The sequence below is a fragment of the Lissotriton helveticus genome, chromosome 2_2, assembly GCF_964261635.1.
Source record: "Lissotriton helveticus chromosome 2_2, aLisHel1.1, whole genome shotgun sequence".
In the NCBI taxonomy this organism is placed as follows: domain Eukaryota; kingdom Metazoa; phylum Chordata; class Amphibia; order Caudata; family Salamandridae; genus Lissotriton; species Lissotriton helveticus.
This window is the reverse complement of record NC_136060.1, coordinates 343,368,500-343,392,215: the sequence shown is the minus strand read 5'-3', so window position 1 is coordinate 343,392,215 and position 23,716 is coordinate 343,368,500. Positions and strand designations below refer to the sequence as shown.

Below are 23,716 nucleotides of genomic sequence, written 5' to 3'. Positions count from 1 at the left end.
TTATTACAAGACAAAGGCAGGTGTGGGTTCTTCAGCAATCAAGCAGTGGATACACAAGAACTGCGTTGGCATCCTGTTACTTCCTTTTAAAGTGTGCCCCAAGTGTTGAGTGTGTACCCCAGCAGACTTTCCAAACAGAATTTGACACTTAAGCAGGATTTGGCACTGTTATGTCAAAAAGGATGCTCTCGTTTGCTAAGCTCAAAGAAGTTATAACTGCCCATGTCAATCACAGTGACCTACAATGTAGCTCCTAAGAGAAGTTCGACACCTTTTTCTAACCTATTCAAAGCCAGAGAAAAGAGGAATTTCTAAAAGTTACTTTTTCTTAAAATCTATTTAAAAATCTGACCATCCATTGAATTGGCTTTTAAATAACTATTATCAATAGCTGTGTAATTATGTTTCTAGCTAGTCCTGGTTCTGAGATACACTAGTAGAATGTTCATATTTGCTCTAGATTGCTACATAGGGCTGCTAGGCCTACCACCGTGAAAAATAGCTTTTGGGTGCTGGTCACTGTAAGAACCTGTTAACATTACATTTGTACTTTTCCTACTCTTAAATAATATGCACCCTGCCTTGTGGGCAACAAGGCCTACTTAGGGGTGGCTCAGTGATATTTAAAAGGGAGGTTTTGACCAGTCAAAAGCGTTTGCTTTAAAAAGTCGAATTTCAGTTTTTACACTGCTACATTTAGGCTACACTGGTAGGCCTAAAGCCATGTTTGCACAACCAGTGAAGTGAATGGCACAATATGTGTCAGGCCCCCTGTACATCTTGTACCATATACCATGGACTTATAGGTAAGTGAAATATACCAAATTAGAAATATGCCAATTCAAGCATGTTTAAAGTAGGAGCTCAGGCACATTACTACTGATTAGCCGGGGTGAAGTGGACAGGATTCTAAAACCAGAAAAAACATAGGGTCCACCAAAAAATTCAAGTGCGTTTGCTTACTTGTCGTAATCCCACCTTAGCAGAAACTTTGGATGTGGCTAAGGGTATTGAAAGGTCTATGGTGACTTCGAAAGTACTGTCGAATTATGCGGGGATGTCACAACTATCTGCGGGTTCAATTGTGAATGAGGTAGTTGTGTGTGCAGTTGCGGATAAACCTGCTAACGACAGGAGTGCTCTTAGGATTGAGCAAACTCGTGGGCAGCAAATCTGTTATAGATGTGGTTACAGGAACCACATTGGTAACAATCCTTCTTATCCCACTGTTGGCAAGAGATGCCACAAGTGACGGAAATTGTGTCACTTTCAGGGTGCTTGTAGAGGAACGGCAACAGTGGGTAATTACAACAACAGAGTTAGCAGTGTGAATCTCGAGGATGTTGAGAGTGAGCTGCGTGAAAACACCTCCAAGTTCTCTAATGTTCTTTTAACAGTGGATCTCCCTACAGTTGCATCTGTAGATTCCGGGAAGCTTATGAAGGGGCCCACCATGGATGCAGGTGTTGATGGGAAGCACGTGCATGTAATGGCTGATTCTGGTGTGCCTGTTACCATTTTGGCTGATCGAACTTTCTTTAAGGCTTGGCAAACTGAAACAGTCTTATTTCCCCCTTCCATCAATCCCAAAACTTTTGGGGAGCAAGATATTGACCTTCCGATTCTCCTTTGGTCTTCTGTGGAGTGCTTGGGGAAGTCCATCACCACGAAGGTCTATGTGGAAGTAAAGGGAGGGGTGTGGCCTAACGGCTAGGGCAGTCAACCTCGAATCTGGGGAACTGGGTTCGAGTTTCGACCATGTCGCTGAACATTCTGTGATTCTGGGCAAATCACTTAATCTCCCCGTGCCTAACAAAAAAAAAATTAATGTGTTCTCATGTAATATAACCGGTGCTATGTAATGCGCTCCGATACCAGATTCTGGTCAAGATTGCGCTATATAAAGCTCTGTAAACAAAAAAAAGGGAGGAGATACTCTGGGTTGGAAGGACCTTGCCAAGCTTGGAATCAGTCTACGCCCTGAGCAGGACCCACCTATTGTTTTGGGCGAGCCACCTATAGACATGCTATCCATGGGCCCTAATGCTGATGTAGTGGCCAAGATGTTTGAGGTTAATTGTAATGTGTTCAAAGATGTGGTTGGTACAGTTTCTGGGTTTGAACACTGCATCAAGCTTAAGAAAGACGCGCTACCTGTGGTTCATAAGGTTAGGCTGTTGCCCTTAAGTATAAGGGAAGAACTCAAAATCGTATTGACTAAGCTCAAAGAGGAGAACATTATCACACCCATTGATGCCTATGAATGGTTGTCTCCCATTGTTTTGACGAAAAAGAGAACTTGGGACCTCAGGCTATGTGTGGACTTGATGTCCCTAAACCAAAACATAGTGGTGGATTGTCATCCTTTGTCACAGATTCATGAGATGTTAGCCAACATTGGTTCCTCTAAATTCTTTTCCATCATTGACTTGCACTTGGCAGATCACCAAATACAACTTTCAGAGGAATCTCAATCTCTCACTGCCTTTGTAACTCCGTTTGGTGGCTTCAAATTTTTGAGGTTACCTTTACGACTTGCATTGGTGGCAAGTATGTTTCAGAAGTTGATAGATAGTTTGTTTGTGATATGCCACATGTGCAAGCGTTTCAAGATGATATACTCATCTTTACAGAAATGAGAAGGAACATTAGTCGGTCTTGCACAAGGTGCTGGGCACCCTTCAAGACAGAGGGATAACAGTCAAGCCCACTAAGTGCAAACTCCAGGTGCAAGAAGTGAAGTATTTGGGACATCTCATTTCCGACAAAGGTATTCAACCTAAACTTTGTAAAGTGGAGGCCAGTCAGAAACCTCTAGCCACTTCTGATAAGGATGAATTGCGTTCATTTTTGGGGCTTTGTTAGTATTCTGTGCCTGGGTATGCTCTTACAGTTCAGCTCTTGAGATGACTATTGAAGAAAGGAACTGAATTTATGTGGATGGAAGCTATAAATGCTATTTATGGGGAACACAAAGTGCTTCTGGTGAATGTTCCTGCTCTACGATCTTTTGTTTCCACAAGGAAATCTTTCATCACTGTTGATGCGAGTCCCAAGGGGTTAGGAGCTGTTTTTGGTCAATGGGTGAATGGTCAAGAGAATACTATTGCTTTTGCCTTTAAAGCATTGTCAAGTGTTGAAACCAACTATAGCACCATTGAGAGAGAGGCTTTGGCTATAATGAGGGTGGTGCAAAACTGTAAAACCTACATTTGGGGAAACGTGTGTGGAATTTTCACTGACCATAAGCCCTTAGTGTTCTTATTGGCAGTTAATGGTTTGAGTTTGACATCTGCACGTGTAGTTCGTCTGTTGTCCAATCTTCAAGAGTGTGATTTGGTGGTTAAATACATCCAAGGGGGAAAAAAATTACTTCTCGGCTTCAAGTAGTGACTTGCTTGAATATTCAGACAAAGACTGTGTAGGGGGACTTGACTGTGTTTCCTTGCTATGGTTACATCTCCCAACAAGAGTGGGATGCAGCTATGAAGGAAGATGTGAACTTGGGTAAGGTTGACAGCTATACTCGATACAGGTGGCCATCTGAAAAAAAATATTTCCACTGAAATGAGGTGTTACAATCAAGTGTCTGAAGAGCTATCTTTTGAAGATGGAATTTGTACTAGGAAGCGTCTTTTTGTTCCTCCCACTAAACTCAGACCCAAGATTATTAGCTTAGCTCATGAGGGACAATTGGGGATTTCTGGCACTTACAAGAAGTTGAGGCAAGTTTACTGGTGGCAGGGTATGGATTCTCAGTTAGTCAATGTGGTAGAGTCTTGTCCTCAATGTGTAGTCTCCGACAAACATTGGAAGATGCTCAAGAAACCAATACATCCTGTTCCTTTTCCTGATAGGCCTTGGGAAAAAATTGCATTGGATTTTTCTGGGCCTTTTACCTTTTTGCCTGTTGACATGGGATATTTGTTATTAGCCATTCACTACTTCTGAAAATTGATTTACTATTCCTGTGTCGAAACGGCGAAAATCTCTTCTGTAATTTGTTTCCTTGGAAACGTTTTTAAGGTGGGGGGTCCTCCATGTTGCGTTGTCACAGATAATAGTTTGCACTTCGTTTCGAGGCTAATGGAGGCTTTTTTGCAGAAATTTGATGTCAAACATTTGCAAGTTGCCCTTTACAGTCCAACTTTAAATGGACTTGTTGAAAGGGCTAATCGATTTCTTAAAGAAGGCATCCAAACTGCTCTGGCGGCCATCATCTGGGTGGCAGATTTCTTGCAAGAAAAGGTCTGGGTTTATATTACTTCTCCCCATTCTACCTCTGGGGTTACACTTTTCAAGGCTCTCAGAGAGGGGGAAGCCAATTCTAGTCTTATGCCTGCTTAGTTCCTTAAGTTTTCTGCAGGTCAGAGCTTAGCGGAGAGTAGAAATATGGAGAGCAATGCCCAACTGGTGAGAAAGACTGGCCGCAAAACAGTTGGCGCAAAAACTACTGCACAATAGTAAGCACAAGGTCAAGGACACTCACTTTGCCATCAATGATTGGGTGCTTATAAAAAAGCGGTTTACAGTCTGCAAAGGGGAGTCCAACTTTTCACTTCCTGTACGTATTATAAGGGTCAGCAAGCCTTCCGTTCTACTTTTTTTATTTATTTTTTATTCTGTTTTTATTTTTCTCAAAAACAGCGCATGGCAATCATATATCAATTAGTTACATCCGTTCCGTACATCATATCTGTCCTGTTGCCCCCACCCTCTCTCCTAACAGTGCAACATTCCTTACATTATTGATCCCTTATTATTCGCTTCACTGCAAACTTCTCGATGTATGCACGCATAAGTTATTAGGATCAAGATGAGGACTACCCAAGTCTATGTATGATAATGCAATCCGTATAAATAACAATGATCCATCGCAATGATACCCTTCCCCCTCCCTCGTCATCCAGTGTGTCCAGGTCCCTAATTGCTCATTTCAATAGTAGTAACAGTTCCTTTGTGTCTCGTTTCAGTATAATTGGGGGACAACGTCTACTGCCTCTTGTTCTTCTCATAGGACTCCCATCTTTCACCTCTGGGCGAAACTATTAGGTCCACCTCTATTCTCAGGACGAGCAGGGGGGACCCACTAATGCCTCCCCGACAGAGCCCACTTCCGAGTCAGTGTCAGGTATCTGTAAAGCTAGTACTAGGGACTCCCACGCCCTTGCCGCTTCCATTGCCTTCTCATTATTAGCACGTAAAGCCTTCTGTTCTACTTGAAGGGAAAGGAGGGTGAAACAAGGATAATGTTATTTGCTTAAATAAACAGCAACTTAATATTTTCAAACGTGTCTATGCTAACAGAGAAGATATTGGGGATTCTACTTTGGGCTATGATCTTATCCCAGAGTCTGAGCAGGTATCCATTCTCTGGCAAAAGTGTTGGTGTCACAATGAGCAGCACCTTCAATCCCTTGGCTTCCAGATAGGGTGTGATTTGCCGCAGGTGCTCAAGGTCCCTAGCACCAATTGTGATTGGTCTCCATCTCTCCCAGGCATGCCCGCTTACAAGACCCACCACGAGATGAAATCGATACCCACAAGATAAGAACGAGAAAGAGCCATATAGTAATTGTGTGATAACAAAGGTGTGTCAGTATTTTCATTTCCAGCAGGCTTAGGAAGCACTCGTTCAGGGTAGTCATAAATTGTCTAACATATGCATTTTAAGACCACACGTGTACTCACTGCTGAAGTGATATCCATGATGACTCTCATCACATGTTCAAAGAGACTATAAGGTTCGGAAAACGTATCTGTTGTACCTTTTTTTTGTAGACCTTTTGCTGATCTGATATAATATATCACACCACGGTGGACAACTCGAGCAAGCAACTTTAATATGTAACTGGAACACGTAATCTTAGCACAAGGTTCAGGTTAGGCTCAAACCATTTCCCAGTTGTTGTTTTTTTTTAATACCCTCAGAGGTAGACACTCCTTCCTAGGTGCAAAACAAATAAGCATCGGGCATTTTCATACCTATTTTCCGAATGACAATAAAAACCCCAATGCACGGGTTAACAACATCAGAATCCATTAAGGGATTGACCTGGAGATAGGTGCTAAGGTTAATACAGGTACGGCAACGTTTTCACATAGCTATCTAGTAAAATACTGTGAACAATAACCATAGATGGGAAAATAAATATGGCTCGTTAAGGGGAAAATAAGGGATAAGTGTAGTATGTGCCTTGTTATTGTATTGTGTTATTATGTATTGTGCATTTATCTTTAAGTGATATCACATTCATTCAAATGAATGCGATATCACTTAAAGAGAATTGCACAATACATAACACAATACAATAACAAGGCACATACTACATATCTTCCCTTTTAAAAAAAAAAAAACTACAGATGTATCTGGACGTGTTCTTTAACTTGGAATACATCCTTTATTTAATTTACTTGGATTTCTTATTCATTGATTCTACATACTACAATAAGTTCAATGAATACTGAAACACAGATCTACACCAATCAATCTAAACTGCATTCATGTAGTCCCTGTTGAACACTTGTAATAATAGATCAACATTTCTCCCAGGAGCTTGATCAAGTGGTTTTGGGTTGGGCTACTGAAATCAATTAAGTATTTTTTTTGTAGGACGAGAAAGGTTTTGTGCTAATGTTTAAAGTAAAAAGAGGTTGACACACTTCAAAGGATTGTGTGTTGTGCGGTATGACAATGCAACAGTGCTATCTTTTCAGTGAACCCCATTGGAGTCTGGGACTTGTAGTTTCACTTTTATCCGTAAACTATAGAGTCCAAAAAAAAATACTCATATCATGAAGCCCACCGGCAGCATGGTGAGTGGGGGATCCATCCTGTGCAAGGGGTAGCAGAACCGGCGACCGCTTAGTCAGGTTTGAACTGTAGTAAATGTTACAGCTCCCCTATGTAGTGTTGTTTTTACCTGTATGGTGTACACCCAACCTACGTCCATGTGGCTATGCGGAAGTACGAAAACTCTGATGGGTTCTGCTTTACGGGAGCTCGTCGGACTCAGCAGACACAGGGACATTATTGCAAATAGAAACATGATCAACTCCCTTCGACCCGGCAGACACAACACCGCTGGAAAACTCTTAGCATTAATAAGAAGCAGCAATGTACAGAACACTTCCTCAGTAGCAGCAGCTGCAGACCTAGAAGACGGACTAGCGAGGAATGTGTTTGCAGGATAAATGAAAATGCGTCGTCCATCATAGAAAAGGTTTTGTCGACGTTAGCCCTGAGGAGATAATCGGTTCCAGGGGCAGCCACAGCATGAAATTCTAAATCATTACTAGAGAAATTGAGTACCTTATGTCTGGTTTAATATTGTATTGTGAGTGTATTCAAAGTTCTTTAATGTTTCTTCTGCTAAACGTATATTTTAAAATGCATTGTTGTTTCACAATGTATCCACTTTACATGCTACTATTGAAAGATGTTTTTTATCAAAGAACATGATAAAAGGTTCTAAGGTTGTTCAATGTTTATAGAGGGTAGTGGGCTGGCTGGTTTCAGGAAATGCTGCGCGACTTCTTTTAGCAAAACTAAAAGATCAAACTTAATCTGCGTTTTGTGGTGTCCCACTCCATCAGGAGTAGTAATAGAAATGTTTTCCTTACGTAAATAAATACCAGGCTTCGGAATTGTTTCTAAGATCTTACATTCTCCCAAATGATAATGACATTAGGTGACCACAACACAAGTACCAGGAAAAAGCATATCCTCAATTAAAATGAATTTCTAACCAGTCTCAGTCATTATTATGAAGATATAACTCTAAACAAGGGCGAGGAAGAAATGTACTTTCGGGCAGATTTACAAGGAACTGACGCATCTGCATAGATGCGTCAGTTTCCTTTCACCAGTGCCAAATGTCCTTGCGCCACCATGAATGTGCTGTATTTACAATACAGTGCTCCATGGCGCAAGGATTAACAGATGCGTCAGAAATACTGTAGCATCTGTTGGCACAAAAGTGACGCATCGCTGGAGTAGCTCATGAAAGTGATGCAACTCCAGCAATGTGCCACAACAGATAGGTGAGTCCCATACAAAAAGCCCTGCATCATTCCTTACGCCTGGTCTGAGCAGGCATAGGGATTTTGACGCACTGAAGGCATAGAATGATGCAGTGAAATGTTGTAAATTTCACTGCGTCAGTTCTGCATGGCTTTTTGCGTGGGAACGCCTAGCCTGCAAACATTACACCTGGCACGGGTATAAGGTGATGCAGGGCTTTACAATGTGACGCATCTCCATAGATGCATCACGTTGTAAATTGGCCGCAATGTTTGCGCCGGCCGTTGCATCATAAAAAGTGGCGCAATGACGGCGCAAGGAGGCACAAGGGGCTTGTAAATCTGTCCCTTTCTTTCACAGGACCAGGGGCTCCGATTATGCTTGACTTTTTTACCGTTTATCAGTGGCAGAAGGAAGTACATTAGAAAAAGTATGAGAAACCTGATTCTGAGTGCAATGGGACATGAGGTCAGTGAATTTGAGGGCCGGGGTCAGGCATTGACAAAGCCAATAGGTCTCGGCAATCCAAGAGCTATTGGAGTGGTCAATGTTAATGTCTTATAGCCAAAAGCAAAGTAAAAAAAGAACTAAGCCATAGCCCCGTTGATGTGTAGAATGGCTGTTGGTGTGAGCATGTGAAGTAACTGGGTGCGTAATAATGTTTTAATTGCAAAATCATTACAGCAAATAGAAAGGTCATCCCTATTTTAATTTGCATTCCAAAGTATTCAGCAAGAAACCGCTATTTTTGTAGTGAAAACTCGACCCGAAGATATTGGAGCGCTGTACATGAGCATCAGTTGCATTAATTAATTTTTAGGAATGGAGAAAGTGATTAGCCCAGAATCAAAGGATGTGGATCCAGCTCTAAGGCACAAACTCGGTTCCCCCGCTTCAAAGTTGACTGCTCAAGTTACACCACAATCTCTCCCGGTGTTAATAAAAGGAAGCATAGGGGAACAGAAAAGAGGAAAGCTTTAAACAAATTTAAACAAGCAAGTCAAGGAAGCAGTACTCTACGTCATAAAGTTGGAATGGTGTTTTGGGGTTGTGAGGGTGGGTGGGAGGAGACGGAGCGGAAAAAAGCACGAACACCGTGTAGAGTGCTGAAAAACAAAGAAAAACGTAGGCCCTAAAATGTTCCTATAAACAGGAGCAGTGGGTGTTTACAAGTACTTGTTCCATGCTCTAGGGGGAGGGCTAAACACAAGAAGAGGCATGACCATGCATGCCATGGACAAATGGTGACAAAGGATATGACACAGACGATAGAGCGAGCAAATGGGAAGCCTGTTGGCAGGCTGAAACCCACACATTAAACATAACACATCTCTTTGAGACAGCGAATGCGCTGTCTAGCCGAGACCAAAAAAGACTAAATATTCTGTAACTTTTATGTTGGTCTTAAACCTATGGGTAACTGTATATAAAACAGCATACACCTTTTAATGAAAACTATACACAATTTTACGTTTTGAAGCGTCTATTAATTAGAACATTGTAGATGACTGGGTGTTTAATCAGAGAGTCACAGAACTGAATCCTGGTTGTATTTTTACTGCTTCAAGGCCCCAGCCCGTGACAGAAGGCCCTGGGAACATGTAAGTCATTCTTTTAAGCATGCATTACACAATGTAAATAAGATAAGCTACCATAAAATGCGCAAAGCAATTTAGGTTTAAGATAAAAAAAGAATTAAAAAAATATAGATTTTAATAATACATAGACTGTCCCGAGTGCAAACATTCCAATCTTCACGGAGTAAGAGAGTCACATCCACGTGTTATCTAAGCATGCTGCTAAAACTTTACTAAGTAACACGTATATATGTATGCATGCGAAAAACAAACAAGAGAGTGAGAGCTATGAATGGGGTACATCCCTCTCCCCTGTTTAGTACTAAAAAACAACATGGACGGACCCACCGATGAATCTTTAAACGACTCTACTATAAGTATTGGAGTGCCAGGAACCACATGGGTTTTTAAGAAGAACCATCACCCACCAACCTAGTTGGTGGCATGCATCATCATTGGGTTCCTAGCTGCGCTTCAACAAATGAATTACAGCAGAGCGGGTGTTCGTTTTTGTGTGAATAGTGCTAGAAAAAGTGGTGAGGTTAGAAATGCCTCTGGGATTGTTTTATTCACAGTGGCCCAGGACATGTTAACAAGAAAACAGAGGGACGAAAGGAAGACTGGCAATTGGTCTTCGTTATCCTTCAGGGACTGGTCGACATGTTTCAGCCTCGAAAAACAATGCAGAAGGCTTTCTTCAGGACGATACAAAGTGAAAAAAGTGTGCTGTGGCAAGAATACGCTACATCGTCATGACGGAAGCCTGTTCTTGCCTGTATTGCTGTTCCGCCGCCAGTCTGTCACTGAAGGGGAAAGGAGGGGAGCCAGGACCACCGCCCCCAGCCTCCCGTGTGGCCGTCACCACCAGTATCATCATCTCGCGCTTTAAAAGTGCTTGTGGGCCCCTGCGGTGCAGGACGTGCGTGGGCTTGCCCGGGCCAAGGGCGGGCCGGTCCCGCGCTCGTCATCGACTGGAAAAGGCTAGGCTGGGCCACCACCCTTACATCACCAGACTGCGTTGCACATGGGCTTAGGCTGTGAGACTTAAGGTATTGTTTATCATCTGTGACACTTTGCTTTCACTCTGTTGTGCTATTAACGGGACAGAGTGCTACTGTATTGCACCTTCTGGTTAGGGTCTATTTGCCCTCTTGCCAGACTTTTGGGGCACCCCCTCTCCTCTATTGTGCTCCAAAATTAAAACGTCGTCCCCTTACTCACAATGAGCAAACATAGGGGACTCACGGGCACCCAGGACGCCTTCATTATCAGGACAGAATCAATGCTTACACACATGATTGAACTCACCGAGAGACGACTGTCCCTAGAACCTCTATCTTTGTAGAGGCGCTCTTCCTTAGGCCGCTTATTAGGCTCTAACACCGCGGGTGGAGCACCTATTACCTGTTTGCCCTCTACTGCGGACGATCAGGAAGCACCTTCTGCACCTTCCACTACCTCAAGTGGACCCAGTCTAGCTACAAGGTCGCAGGCTCTTTCACTTCACTCTAAGGGAACAAAGGATAAGACGAGTGAGCCATTGGGAGGCAGAGGAGGGGGAGGGCATCCGAAAATCAAAACAACTGAAGCGGCCCAGGAGACCCAATTTTGAGGAGCCTCAAGATCGCACTACTGGCACACAGACTGACGATGCTTTATTGGTACCCTTAAGCGGTGCTCTTGGGAACACCGTGCCCGTCATTGCTGGGGGAACCAACGCGGGTATGGCTTTTGCACAACTGGAAGAACTAATCGACAACAGCTTTGCTGAACTTCGGGACGCCTAGACTTTCTGGACACTAAATTCTGTAAATTGTCTAGCCTAAATGGGTCATCGCAGCTTACTGTTCCTATAGGTGAAGGCCTGTGTATAAATGCTCCTCAGACTATGGTTACAGCGCCCCTAGAAACCATGCTGGTTAGGGTAACAGCCATTGAGGATTTGCTGAGAAAGGGTCATGGAGCACATACTACTAATTCTTTACGCATGCTCCAGATTGTTTATTGGCTGATGGAGTTGTGACCTCTTCCTCCCAGACAAATTCTTTGCATACTTTTACCTGCGGGCCCTTAGGACCCATGCCTGTTATTGGCCCACTACATAATCCTGCTTTAGCCCATACCAAGTCTAGTGAAATCCAACTGCCACCCCTCTCAGACACAATCCGTCTGGGAAGGAAGGAGGCGAGACTGAACTTGTCCCCGAAGCCACCCCATATAAAAAAAAAATTGTGAATGTACCACACCCTACCACCCAGGTATTTGAATCATGGGAGACATTGAGAAACAAGGCCCTCTACAGGCTCGGGACCAAAACCGGGCTCACAGAGGCCTTGTTTGGCGAATTTAAGATGGTGAGAAGAGAAGGCTGGGTAGGCAGAAGGGAAAAACACTGCCTGGCGACTGCATTGTTCTCACCTTTAGGTCACTGAGATTGGTACATGAGATCCTGTGTAGACTTGGTGGTGACCATGTGTCACAAAATGGAATTAGTGTTCTACTATTAGGATACTTTTACCCTCCTAGGTACCACGTACATCAGCCTTCATTACAGAGGCCTATAATCCTTCTATTCGCCAGCAATTTAGTCTACCTTAACAAAATAGATTTGAAATACTTCCATCTCTGGAAGATATAGACTGACTTATTCCTACCACAAAACAAGCAGATTTTAGAGGGGCCACTGAAAACAATTCCCCTAGCCTTTTGTTCGCACCCATGGACTCAATGGAGGCCGCATACAGTGACCATAGCAATCTCGAAGTTTTAAATGACAACCCTACTTTGCAATGCCCGGGGCCAACGATCGAAGCACATCCAGATAGCAAAGTGGTTTATGAACATACTGCTTTCTGTAATAACATGCAGAGACATCATTTGACAACCACAAATACTTATTACCATTATCCCTTAACTAACATTGTCCACCATTCAAAGGTTTCTAAAGCTGTTTGTGGTCCTACCAGGTGCACTACCATAGGCGAATCACGGTCTAGCTTAACAAATATACTCTTCTGGAACGTGGCCGGTTTAACTACTAAATTGGTTAATCCCGACAGGCTTAATTTTATTTATGGTTTCGAAATGTTATGCTTTCAAGAAACCTGGGCAGTTGATATTTGTCACATCAATGGGTTTAAAACATTTTTCACCCCTGCTACCTTGTCCAGTCATGGGAGGAACAAGGGTGGCCTATGTACTTTCGTTTCACATAGGTTGAATGTAATTAGGATAACCCTTGTCGTATCCAATACCTATCATCAGGTTTTAAAAATATATATTGACAAATCCCATTGTACTGTTCTTCTAAACTTTTATAATAACATACCCGCGTTGCAAATCCGGGAAGTTTTAAGGCAGTTACAGGAGGGTTTGGACTCTATTTATGGGACCATAACTAAAGACCTTTGTGTAATCTGGGGCAGGGACTTTAATACTAGTCTTTGCACTCATATGGCAGGAGGATATTGCGGTCTATCACCTGATGATGATATAGACACCTCTCTTTTCTCTCATTCCCTCCTTGGGGATACGCTAAACCTGGTCAAATACATTTTGGATTTGGGCTTTGCCAATGACCTTTGATCACCAACCATACCGTTTAGCTGTACATTCAATGGTCGCGATCGTGCACAATTATAGACTTTCTCTTAATATCCAATAGATACGCCGATAGACTATATAATTTTAAAGCTCACTCTGTAGCCTTCAGTGACCATTTTCCAAATAGTATTACTGTAGACCTGCCGTCCAAATTGCTATCAATTGGACATATGGCATTTACAGGACCCTGTTATTAACTAATGGATACATGATTAGATGGGCAGGTGTAGATAATTCTTTTTAAATTCAATCACTTTTAACTAATTGCAAAACTGATTTTTTAGCATGTCTCGACGAGACTGCGTTAGATGTCAATATTCTTAATTCTTTCTGTAAAATTTCAAAGGCCATTCACAATAGTTTAATAATCAACCCCCCCCCCCCTCGAGGAGCTTCGCGCGATTCCAAGATGGACGCGTGAGCTAAGAGCTCCCGGGACCCCTTCCACCTCCGGCGACTATCCTGTCATCTATCCTGATTCCGACGACGGATATTTTTTATCGACGCCCTGCTGATGCCAGCGTTCTTTTTGTGACTTGTTTTGGCCGTCGTACGCTGAACTTACTGCGCCCTGAACTTTGAGGCCTACCACGTATGCCAACCGGGGGCTCAAGTCCCCGAGGTACCCAGGTGGCGATCGAACAACAACGGCTGGTGGGCCACGCCCTCTGCCCCTGGTGTACTTTCGGTTTCGTTTCTGCTCCCCGTGCCAGCCCACTTCCCGATTGGAGTTCTTACTCTGCTACAGCCCGCCTGGTGCTTGTGCTGTGCCCCTATGCACTTTGGCGCCTGCCACGGCGGAGTTTGTTTTGACTGAGTTCTGCAATTCCAGTTGGAGTTTCTCCCCGGCCATGACGGGCAGGACAGTGGTCGAGAAACGCGGCGCACGAGGTTCGTCCCGAGGGGGGGCCACCCAATCTCAGACTATTGATCGCTTTACTCGACCTAAGGGCTCCCCGGGCGGATCGAGTGGTGCCCTGGAGGAAGCTGGGGACGGTGCTCCAGATGACGTGGAGCCTACGCTGAAGGACGTGACGGGCGCCATTGCGAGTATTCAATCTAGCATGGGCCAACAGTATGAAACCCTGGCTGCCAAAATAGACACGGTGGCGGTTGATGTTTCTCTCATCAGAGCGGACCTTGGGAAAACGAACGAGCGTGTCAAATCTCTTGATCTTAAGACCGCTAGTCTGACCACGGATGTCTCGGACCTCCAGACCACTGTCCGTAATCTCCGGACCACTTGTGACCAGTTTGCCAACCGGTTGGAGGATTTTGAGGGCCGGGCCAGGCGCAACAACGTCCGCATCGTTGGTGTCCCGGAGACTTCTGCCGATATGCCTGTCGATGTCCTGGTGGAGGACCTTGTTTTGAAACATCTGGCGGCGAAGGGCCTCAGTAAATTTTTTGCGGTCGAAAGGGCCCATCGTGTTCCGGGAGGCAAGCCGAAGCTGGGTGCCGCTCCACGGCCTATTATAGCTAGACTGTTTAACTTTCGCGATAGAGACGCTATCCTGCAAGCATCGCGAACCACTGGGCCCATTAAATTTGAGAACGCTTCCATAAGTTTCTATCCAGACTTCACGCAAGCTGTCCAGAAACAGAGGATGGGCTTTACGGGCGTGAAGCAGCGCCTCAGGGACCTGGGTTTGAAATATGCCATGCTTTTCCCGGCCCGCCTGAGGATCGAACACGCTGAGCGTGCCTTTTTCTTTGACCGCCCTGAGGTGGTGAGTGACTGGTTGGACACTTTACCGGAGCGCACCGAGGACCCGGAAGATTAGAGGGGGGCCGAGGGAGGCGTGGAGGACCAGGAGCAGTGAGTCTACGTTGGCGAGCCGGACTACATCACAGGGGCTGCCGGACTGTGTTTTGAGTATTATGTGTCTGCCCGGGGGCATGGGGGGGGTCTGAGGGGTCTTCCTCCTCTGGGGATTTCTTTCTCTCTTTCTGTAGGTTAGTTTAATGGGGCGACAGGCACACTGCAAGTTGGGGTGGCTTTTGGGTCTACCGCAGGGGTGCAGGGTGGGGGGTTGTACACTGTTGGGTTCCTTGGGGGTGGGGGGGGGTCTTTTTTCTTCTTGTTTGTTTCGAGGCTGTGCTCTGTTTTTTACTTGCTTTCGCTTGCCTGTTTCGAGGTGGGGAGTGCGGTCGGTCTGCTTCAGGGATGGGGGGTAGGGGGCTTAGGGTTTTGAGCTGGAATGTTAATGGTCTTGGGGACAGGATAAAACGTGGGATTGTGCTGCAATACTTGAAGAGGTGCTCCCCGGATGTGGTTCTGCTTCAGGAGACCCATTTGGTGGGCAACACATGCCACGCTCTGCACAGGAGAGGCTACCGTTTGGTGGCGCACTCCGGCTTCACCTCGGGATCGAGGGGGGCTGGTATCCTGGTCAGGATTCCCTTCCCTTGGAGGTGGACACCACACTGTTGGATGATAGGGGCCGATATGCTGGCATTACCGGGAGGTGGGAGGGGAAATTGATCTCCATATTGTCTATTTATGTTCCGCCTGGGCTGCAGTCTACCACATTCGCTGACTTGGGCGAGGTCATTCTGGGCCTGCCCGAAGGCTTGCTTGTGCTGGGTGGCGATTTCAATTCGGTGGCAGATGGTGAGAGTGATCGTAGCCCCCCCCGGCTCCTCCCTGCATCGCAGTTATGGTTGGGGAACTTTCTTGATGCCTTTGGGCTGGCCGATTGTTGGAGGCAGCTGCACCCTGGCCAACTACAGTATACCTTTCATTCCGGGGCTCATGGGAGTCTCTCACGACTTGATTATATTGTCGTGCCTATGGTGCAGTTGACCTCGGTGCGTGAAATTAGACATTTGGCTAGGGGGATCTCGGACCATTCCCCGATATGGTTTCACTTAGATGTTTGTTTGGGGACCGGGGGCCGCGTCGCCCCGATCAATCCGTGGCATTTCCAGAACCCTAGACTCAGATCCGAAGTGGTCAAATGTGTGGGCTATTACTTTGCAGAAAATGAGGGATCTGTCTCCTCCCCGGTATCATTGTGGGAGGCTTATAAAACGGTGATCCGAGGTCAGACCTTGTCCCTTGTGGCCGATGAGAAGCGGCGCACCCAAGAGGAGGTGGTGAGTTTGGAATCTGAGATTGCGGTGCTTGAGGGGCGATTGGAGGCTGGGGTGACGCCTGAGATTCTGCATGTTTTGGCTCTTAAGCAAACTGAGTACAGGGCGCTTGTGAATGCCGCTGCTGAGGCGATGCATCGCATTCAGAAAGGGCGACTTTATGATGTGGGTGATAAGGCCGGGAAATTGCTTGCGTGGCTGGACAGGAGAGACAGATTGAATCGTGTGGTGCCGGTGATTGAGAGAGATGATGGAGTGCGAGTCGTGGACCCGGTGGAGATAGTTGAGGTGTTTGCTCAGCATTTTCGGGTCGTATATGCCCCGGTTTCGGGCCTCCCTGGAGAGGACTCGTGCTTGTTACTTCGCGACCTTGCACTGCCTAGTCTCTCAGAGTCGGACGGGGTGCTCATGGAGGCTGATTTTACCGCCGATGAGGTTGCGCTTGCCATTCGCTCCCTTCGTTCGGGGAAGGCTTCGGGCCCGAATGGTATACCGGTTGAGTTGTATAAACTGTGTCCGGACAAAATGGCGCCGTATTTGCTGTGTATGTTTGCGGCCTCGCGAGATCTTGGCTCTCTTCCCAGGGACCAGCGGCTGGCTTCCATCGTGGTCATTCATAAAGATGGTAAGCCCCGCCAGCATTGCTCATCATATCGTCCAATCTCCCTTCTGAACGCTGAACCTAAGATATTGGCGAAAATACTGGCAAATCGACTGGTCACGGTGATCAGCGGACTGGTTCACCCGGATCAGTCCGGTTTTATCCCCCAGCGCAATACTGCTCTTAATCTTCGCTGTCTACATGGTGTCGTCGCGAGGGCGGGATCCCTTCGTGAGCCGGCCATCTTGGTTTCTCTCGATGCTTCGATGGCCTTTGACACGGTTGAGTGGCCGTATTTGTGGGCCGCCCTTGCCAAGTTCGGTTTTGGCCCTAACTTCATCGCTTGGGTTAAACTCCTGTATGAACAGCCGCTTGCGCAGGTGGTGGTCAATGGCAGAGCCTCGGCGCCCTTCGCCCTCGGGCGTGGCACGAGGCAGGGTTGTCCTTTGTCGCCGTTGTTGTTTGCGCTTGCGCTTGAACCACTGGCCGCCTGGCTTCGGTGGGAACCCTCTCTGAAAGGTATACGCTGGGCTCCGGATTTTGAGGACCGAGTCTCTTTATATGCTGATGACATCCTGTTATACCTGACGTCCCCCCGCAAATCGCTGAGAGTTCTCATTGACGTACTGCGCTCTTTTGGCCGCAACTCTGGGTTAGTTATCAATTCGTCTAAATCCTGTATCTTCCCACTTACTAGCGACCCTCTTTCTCTGCCCCGAATCTGTCCGATCCCGGTTTGCACTGATGGTTTTAAATATTTGGGGATTTATATTTCACTTGACCCTGTGCTGCGTTATGATCGTAACTTGCTGCCTCCGCTCGCTCGGCTCCGGTCGGACGTTGCGGCGTGGTGCGCTTTGCCCCTCTCCCCCTTGGGCCGCGCGGCGCTGTTTAAAATGATGTCCCTCCCCCGGTTCCTGTATGCCATACAAAACACGCTAGATTTGGTGCCGGCTACCTATTTTCGTGAAATAGAGTGCCTACAGAGAAAGCTGGTGTGGGCTGGTCGGCCCCGTATAGCATTGGCTAAACTCACGCTACACTGGTACGACGGGGGTATTGCTTTACCTGACGTACGACGTTATTATTGGGCGTCCCAGTTGAGTGCCGTGAACCATGCTATGTATGGTCCTGTCCCGAACCCGGCTTTTGAAATGGACCGTTGGCTCTTACCTGGGGGGGATTACTACAGGGCATTTTATTCTAGGAGTGCTAGGAGGAATTTGACGGGCCCCACGGCAGTGGCTGTGCGGGTTTGGAGCAGCGCGACTGCGGCTACCGGGTGGACAGATAGGCTTACCAGGGCGACCCCTTTATTTGCTGCGGAGAGGCTGGGTGAACTATGGACGTCGAAGGGGTTCGACAGATGGGACCTCATTGGGATTAGTAAATTGGGCGATCTTTGGGTTAAGGATAGAGTGAAGACCTTCGCGGAACTTCAGCTGGACTATGGTCTACATGACTCGGAATTTTTTCGTTATCTTCAGGTTCGCCATGCCGTTGGGTCGGTTTTTCCGACTCGTTCTGATATTCCGGAGAGTTCCCCCCTGGAAGATAGGGTACTGGACGGTCATGTTCCAGACAGCACTATTTCTCTTATTTACAAAAAACTTATTAATGTTCGGTCTGACTTGCTTGTCCAGTTGCGTGGTGCCTGGACTGCCGATGGGCTGGAGCTCGACGATGAGGACTGACAGGCTGCGGTGTCCTCTCCTAAAGAGGTCGCGATTCCGGCGCGCTTGCGACTTGTTCAGCTGAAAGTCCTGCACCGAGTCTATGTCACTGGTCCCCGGCTGTTGCGTATGGGTTTTTCGGATGATGGACTGTGTCGGCGGGGTTGTGGTATGCTTGCTACTTTCCTCCATATTGTGTGGGAGTGCCAGGTGGTTGAGTCCTTCTGGAGGGGAGTGCATGAAGTGATGACTGAAGTCACGAGTGTTCGGCTGTTGCCTGAACCTAGGCGCTGTCTATTGAATGTATGGGAACCGACCGACTGTAATGTTGCTCAGACCCAATGGGTGACTCTGGGCTGCATGATCGCAAAGAGGGACATTGCGCAGTTATGGGGGTCTCCGAGGGCTCCCTTGGTCTCCGGCTGGGAAGATAACATGGACTGGTGCATGTTCAGAGAGAAAATTGTCTACATTTCCCGTGGCAGGCCCCGAAAATGGGGTAGGATATGGAACCAGTGGAATGCTTTCCGTGGGGACATTTGTGAACCCCCCCTCGTAGATCCCCCTGATATTCCTTCTTCCCCTTGACTGTGCGCTTCGGCTCTTACCTGTACAGATCTCTCGATACTTTTGCTGGCTCTGGCTCCCGACCTGTCCCTCCCTCGCTTTCTTTTTTCTGTCCTGATCCATCTCCTGTTTACCATGTTGTTTCCTGACCGCTTCTTCCTGCCACACACGGAACGACCATGCTGATCGGAGTGCAGCCTTGTTTCTTTTGTTGTTTAAATGTTATAAAATGAAACCGCTCGTATCCTGTCGTTTGGACCTTAACGATTTTTCTCCCATGGCTGCCGGACCCCTGGTTGTCGGCTGATGAGCTGTGTACTGTGCTATATTTTGTGATGTTTTCCTGGCCGGCCCGAAGGGTTGTAGGCGAGAATCTGTATTTCCATACTTTTGCTCAATAAAGGTTTTTCAAAAAAAATAAATAATAATCAACCCCAAAAGATCCTTGAATGGTACGCAGGGTTGGTTCGATTCCCAGTGCAGCAAGCCACATGCAGCTTTGAAAATTGCCCTATACCAGCCAAGGAGAGATCAGAAAGCAATAAAAAGGGCTAGGCATGCGTATAAAACATTGCTCAAAGCACAAAAGGAGCCTATCACATTAGAACTATGGCAGGCCCTTAAGCCAGCCTCAGCTTTAAAGGATATGAAAGGATTTTGGGGGGCCGTTCCTGGCCCTGAAAATGCGATCGGGGAGGATCTTTGGATGTCTCACTTTTCCAGGCTTTACTGTAACAATGCATCCCCCAGTACCAGAGAGAACACTGGACCAGGCACTGTAAGTCACCTCCCAATCTGAATTGATTTCAATGTGGACGAGGTGATCCTGGCTATTAATGCAAGTATAGGGGAAAAAGATCCGGGACCTGACAGTGTTCCTGTCGATTTATATAAATCCTGCCTGTTGCTTTGGGGCCCACTTTTAACCCTGGTTCTAATGGCTTGTTGCACACAAGGGTTTACCCCGACATGGACGGAATCCATTCTCGGTCCTATTTTCAAGAAAAGCAGCAGTAATGATCCGGCCTGTTACAGACCCATTTCTTTGTTAGATTCCACCGTGAAAGTGGCTGGACGCATAGTCTTGAACAAACTGCGGTCGTTGGTGGAGGATTCAGGTGTCATCTCAGAGCTACAGTACGGATTCCGTCAAGGTCTCAGTACTGTGGAACAGAGTTTAAACCTGAACCTTATAATGGGTAAATACATGTGTTTGGTCGACTCAAGTTCGGCGTTTGACTGTGTCAATCAGCAGAAGTTGTGGCGCATCCTAGAAGACATGGGAGTGGAAATGTCATTAATCAACTTCCTCAAACAGTCGTTCTTAGATGCTCGGGCTAGGGTGCGTTATGGTAAAACTGGTGAACTTAGTTGTAGTTTCCCTGTTAGGAAGGGTGTTAGGCAGGGGTGCATTTTAGCACCCCTCCTTTTTACCCTTTACATAAACAGCCTAGGGGACACTTTATCAAGGGAATGCCAAGACCTACCCAGACTAGGTAAAAGGACAATTGGTGCTTTGCTATACGCCGACGATGCAGTCTTGCTAGCCTGCACCCTAATAGGCCTGCAGCATCTTATATGTCGAGCCTGGATCTCCATGTTAATATTAGTAAAACCTTTGTAAAGAAATCCAGTAAACCCAGTGTGAAGTGCAGTAACATTTTTATTAATACAAAAAACTTGAATTCACTAATCTCTTTTCCTACCTGGGAATTGTCTTTGATAATAGGGGCCTGTGGTCAAAAGCTATTAACTGTAGAAAACTGCTTTTTGCCAAAGCCATCAGTGCCTTGATTAATTTTTCCAGGAAGTTAGGAAAGCGCCCTATCGAGGACTTGTTGATAATATATAAAGCTAAATGTATTTCAGTTGTTCTATATGGAGCTGGCATTTGGGGTTATGAAAATGTAGAGTCCCTTCAGCAAGTTGAGAATAGACTTTTGAGATTTTTATTAGCCGTCCCAAATTCTATGGCTACATATATTTGCCATCTTGAATGAGGGCTGTAATACCTGTCCAACCTTATTAGAATCCAGCCAATTTTATTATGGCATAAGGTCTGGACAGGCGTTACTACCAGCCTTAATCAGGACGTGATCAAAGATTGTCTTAACTTGCAAAGGGCCCAACGTATTCCTTGGCTTGCCTATGTTAAAAATGTTATGCATGACCTAGATTGCTCACATTATTTTGCTAACCCAATACCCTGACTCTTATCTCAAGGAAGGATCTCAAGGCTTTATGTATTAACCACCTGGAGAAAATCTCAGTCAGAGCTAATCAATTGCTCTTGACTCAGCCAGGAATCCAACCCTACTTATTAACAACCCATAGAAATTATGACAGGATACTACTGACATGCCTACGTCCACAACCTGGTAACATTCCCTCAGGTAAATGACTGGTCACACCCTCTTTGTTGATGCCCCTGTGACGAGTCATCTGCACAGCCCACAATTCACACACTATTTTTCTGTACGTTTTTTACTTTACTTAGGTAAAGATGGATCCTTCCTCACTTGATACAAAAGGGGGTGGTGATGGACAGAGCATCTGAATCAATCAAACACTCACACCCAGTCAAAAGATCTGGGTTTAATCCATCACCGTTCTTTAGCCCACTCTGCCACCCCAGTTCAGACATGGCTATATGCAAATCAGTCTGACCCTGTGCCTCATGGGAACAGTCCAGCCCGAACTGCCAAGCCATGTCTTCCCTGGACCGGAAACAAGCTTCCGAGGACCGGTTTCTGGCATTCCATCCGTCTTCAGCCCGGCTTGCTTGAATCCAGTGGCAAAGTGAGCAAGGGACTCACGTCTGAGCATACCCTGCCACACTTATGGCGGCCAAAAGCGGTACAAAAGGGGGTGGTGATGGACGGAGCATCTGAATCAATCAAACACTCACACCCAGTCAAAAGATCTGGGTTTTATCCATCACCGTTCTTTAGCCCACTCTGCCACCCCAGTTCAGACAGGGCTATATGCAAATCAGTCTGACCCTGTGCCTCAGGGGAACAGTCCAGCCCGAACTGCCAAGCCATGTCTTCCCAGGACCGGAAACAAGCTTCCGAGGACCGGTTTCTGGCATTCCAGCCGTCTTCAGCCCAGCTTGCTTGAATCCAGTGGCAAAGTGAGAAAGGGACTCACGTCTGAGCATACCCTGCCACACTTACGGCGGCCAAAAGCGGTACAAAAGGGGGTGGTGATGGACGGAGCATCTGAATCAATCAAACACTTACACCCAGTCAAAAGATCTGGGTTTAATCCATCACCGTTCTTTAGCCCCCTCTGCCACCCCAGTTCAGACATGGCTATATGCAAATCAGTCTGACCCTGTGCCTCATGGGATCAGTCCAGCCCGAACTGCCAAGCCATGTCTTTCCTGGACCGGAAACAAGCTTCCGAGGACCGGTTTCTGGCATTCCAGCCGTCTTCAGCCCGGCTTGCTTGAATCCAGTGGCAAAGTGAGCAAGGGACTCATGTCTGAGCATACCCTGCCACACTTATGGCAGCCAAAAGCGGTACAAAAGGGGGTGGTGATGTACGAAGCATCTGAATCAATCAAACACTCACACCCAGTCAAAAGATCTGGCTTTAATCCATCACCGTTCTTTAGCCCACTCTGCCACCCCAGTTCAGACATGGCTATATGCAAATCAGTCTGACCCTGTGCCTCATGGGAACAGTCCAGCCCGAACTGCCAAGCCATGTCTTCCCTGGACCGGAAACAAGCTTCCGAGGACCGGTTTCTGGCATTCCAGCCGTCTTCAGCCCGGCTTGCTTGAATCCAGTGGCAAAGTGAGCAAGGGACTCACGTCTGAGCATACCCTGCCACTCTTATGGCGGCCAAAAGCGGTACATAAGGGGGTGGTGATGGACGGAGCATCTGAATCAATCAAACACTCACACCCAGTCAAAAGATCTGGGTTTAATCCATCACCATTCTTTAGCCCAGTCTGCCACCCCAGTTCAGACTTGGCTATATGCAAATCAGTCTGACCTTGTGCCTCATGGGAACAGTCCAGCCCGAACTGCCAAGCCATGTCTTCCCTGGACCGGAAACAAGCTTCCGAGGACCGGTTTCTGGCATTCCAGCCGTCTTCAGCCCGGCTTGCTTGAATCCAGTGGCAAAGTGAGAAAGGGACTCACGTCTGAGCATACCCTGCCACACTTACGGCGGCCAAAAGCGGTACAAGAGGGGGTGGTGATGGACGGAGCATCTGAATCAATCAAACACTCACACCCAGTCACAAGATCTGGGTTTAATCCATCACCGTTCTTTAGCCCACTCTGCCACCCCAGTTCAGACATGGCTATATGCAAATCAGTCTGACCCTGTGCCTCATGGGAGCAGTCCAGCCCGAACTGCCAAGCCATGTCTTCCCTGGACCGGAAACAAGCTTCCGAGGACCAGTTTCTGGCATTCCAGCCATCTTCAGCCCGGCTTGCTCGAATCCAGTGGCAAAGTGAGCAAGGGACTCACGTCTGAGCATACCCTGCCACACTTATGGCGGCCACAAGAGGTACAAAAGGGGGTGGTGATGGATGGAGCATCTGAATCAATCAAACACTT

General features: G+C 46.6%; 1 protein-coding gene across 1 annotated transcript in view; it reads right to left on the bottom strand.

Annotated features, from left to right (window-relative positions):
* MAN2B2 (mannosidase alpha class 2B member 2) overlaps positions 1–7,140 on the bottom strand; it is a 371,121-nt gene extending 363,981 nt beyond the window's left edge. The window contains exon 1 of the mRNA XM_078678503.1: positions 6,924–7,140. Coding sequence (XP_078534629.1) covers positions 6,924–7,049 — 126 coding nt within the window. The 5' untranslated portion in view covers positions 7,050–7,140. The remainder of the gene's footprint in view (positions 1–6,923) is intronic.
* Positions 7,141–23,716: the final 16,576 nt, after the last annotated feature.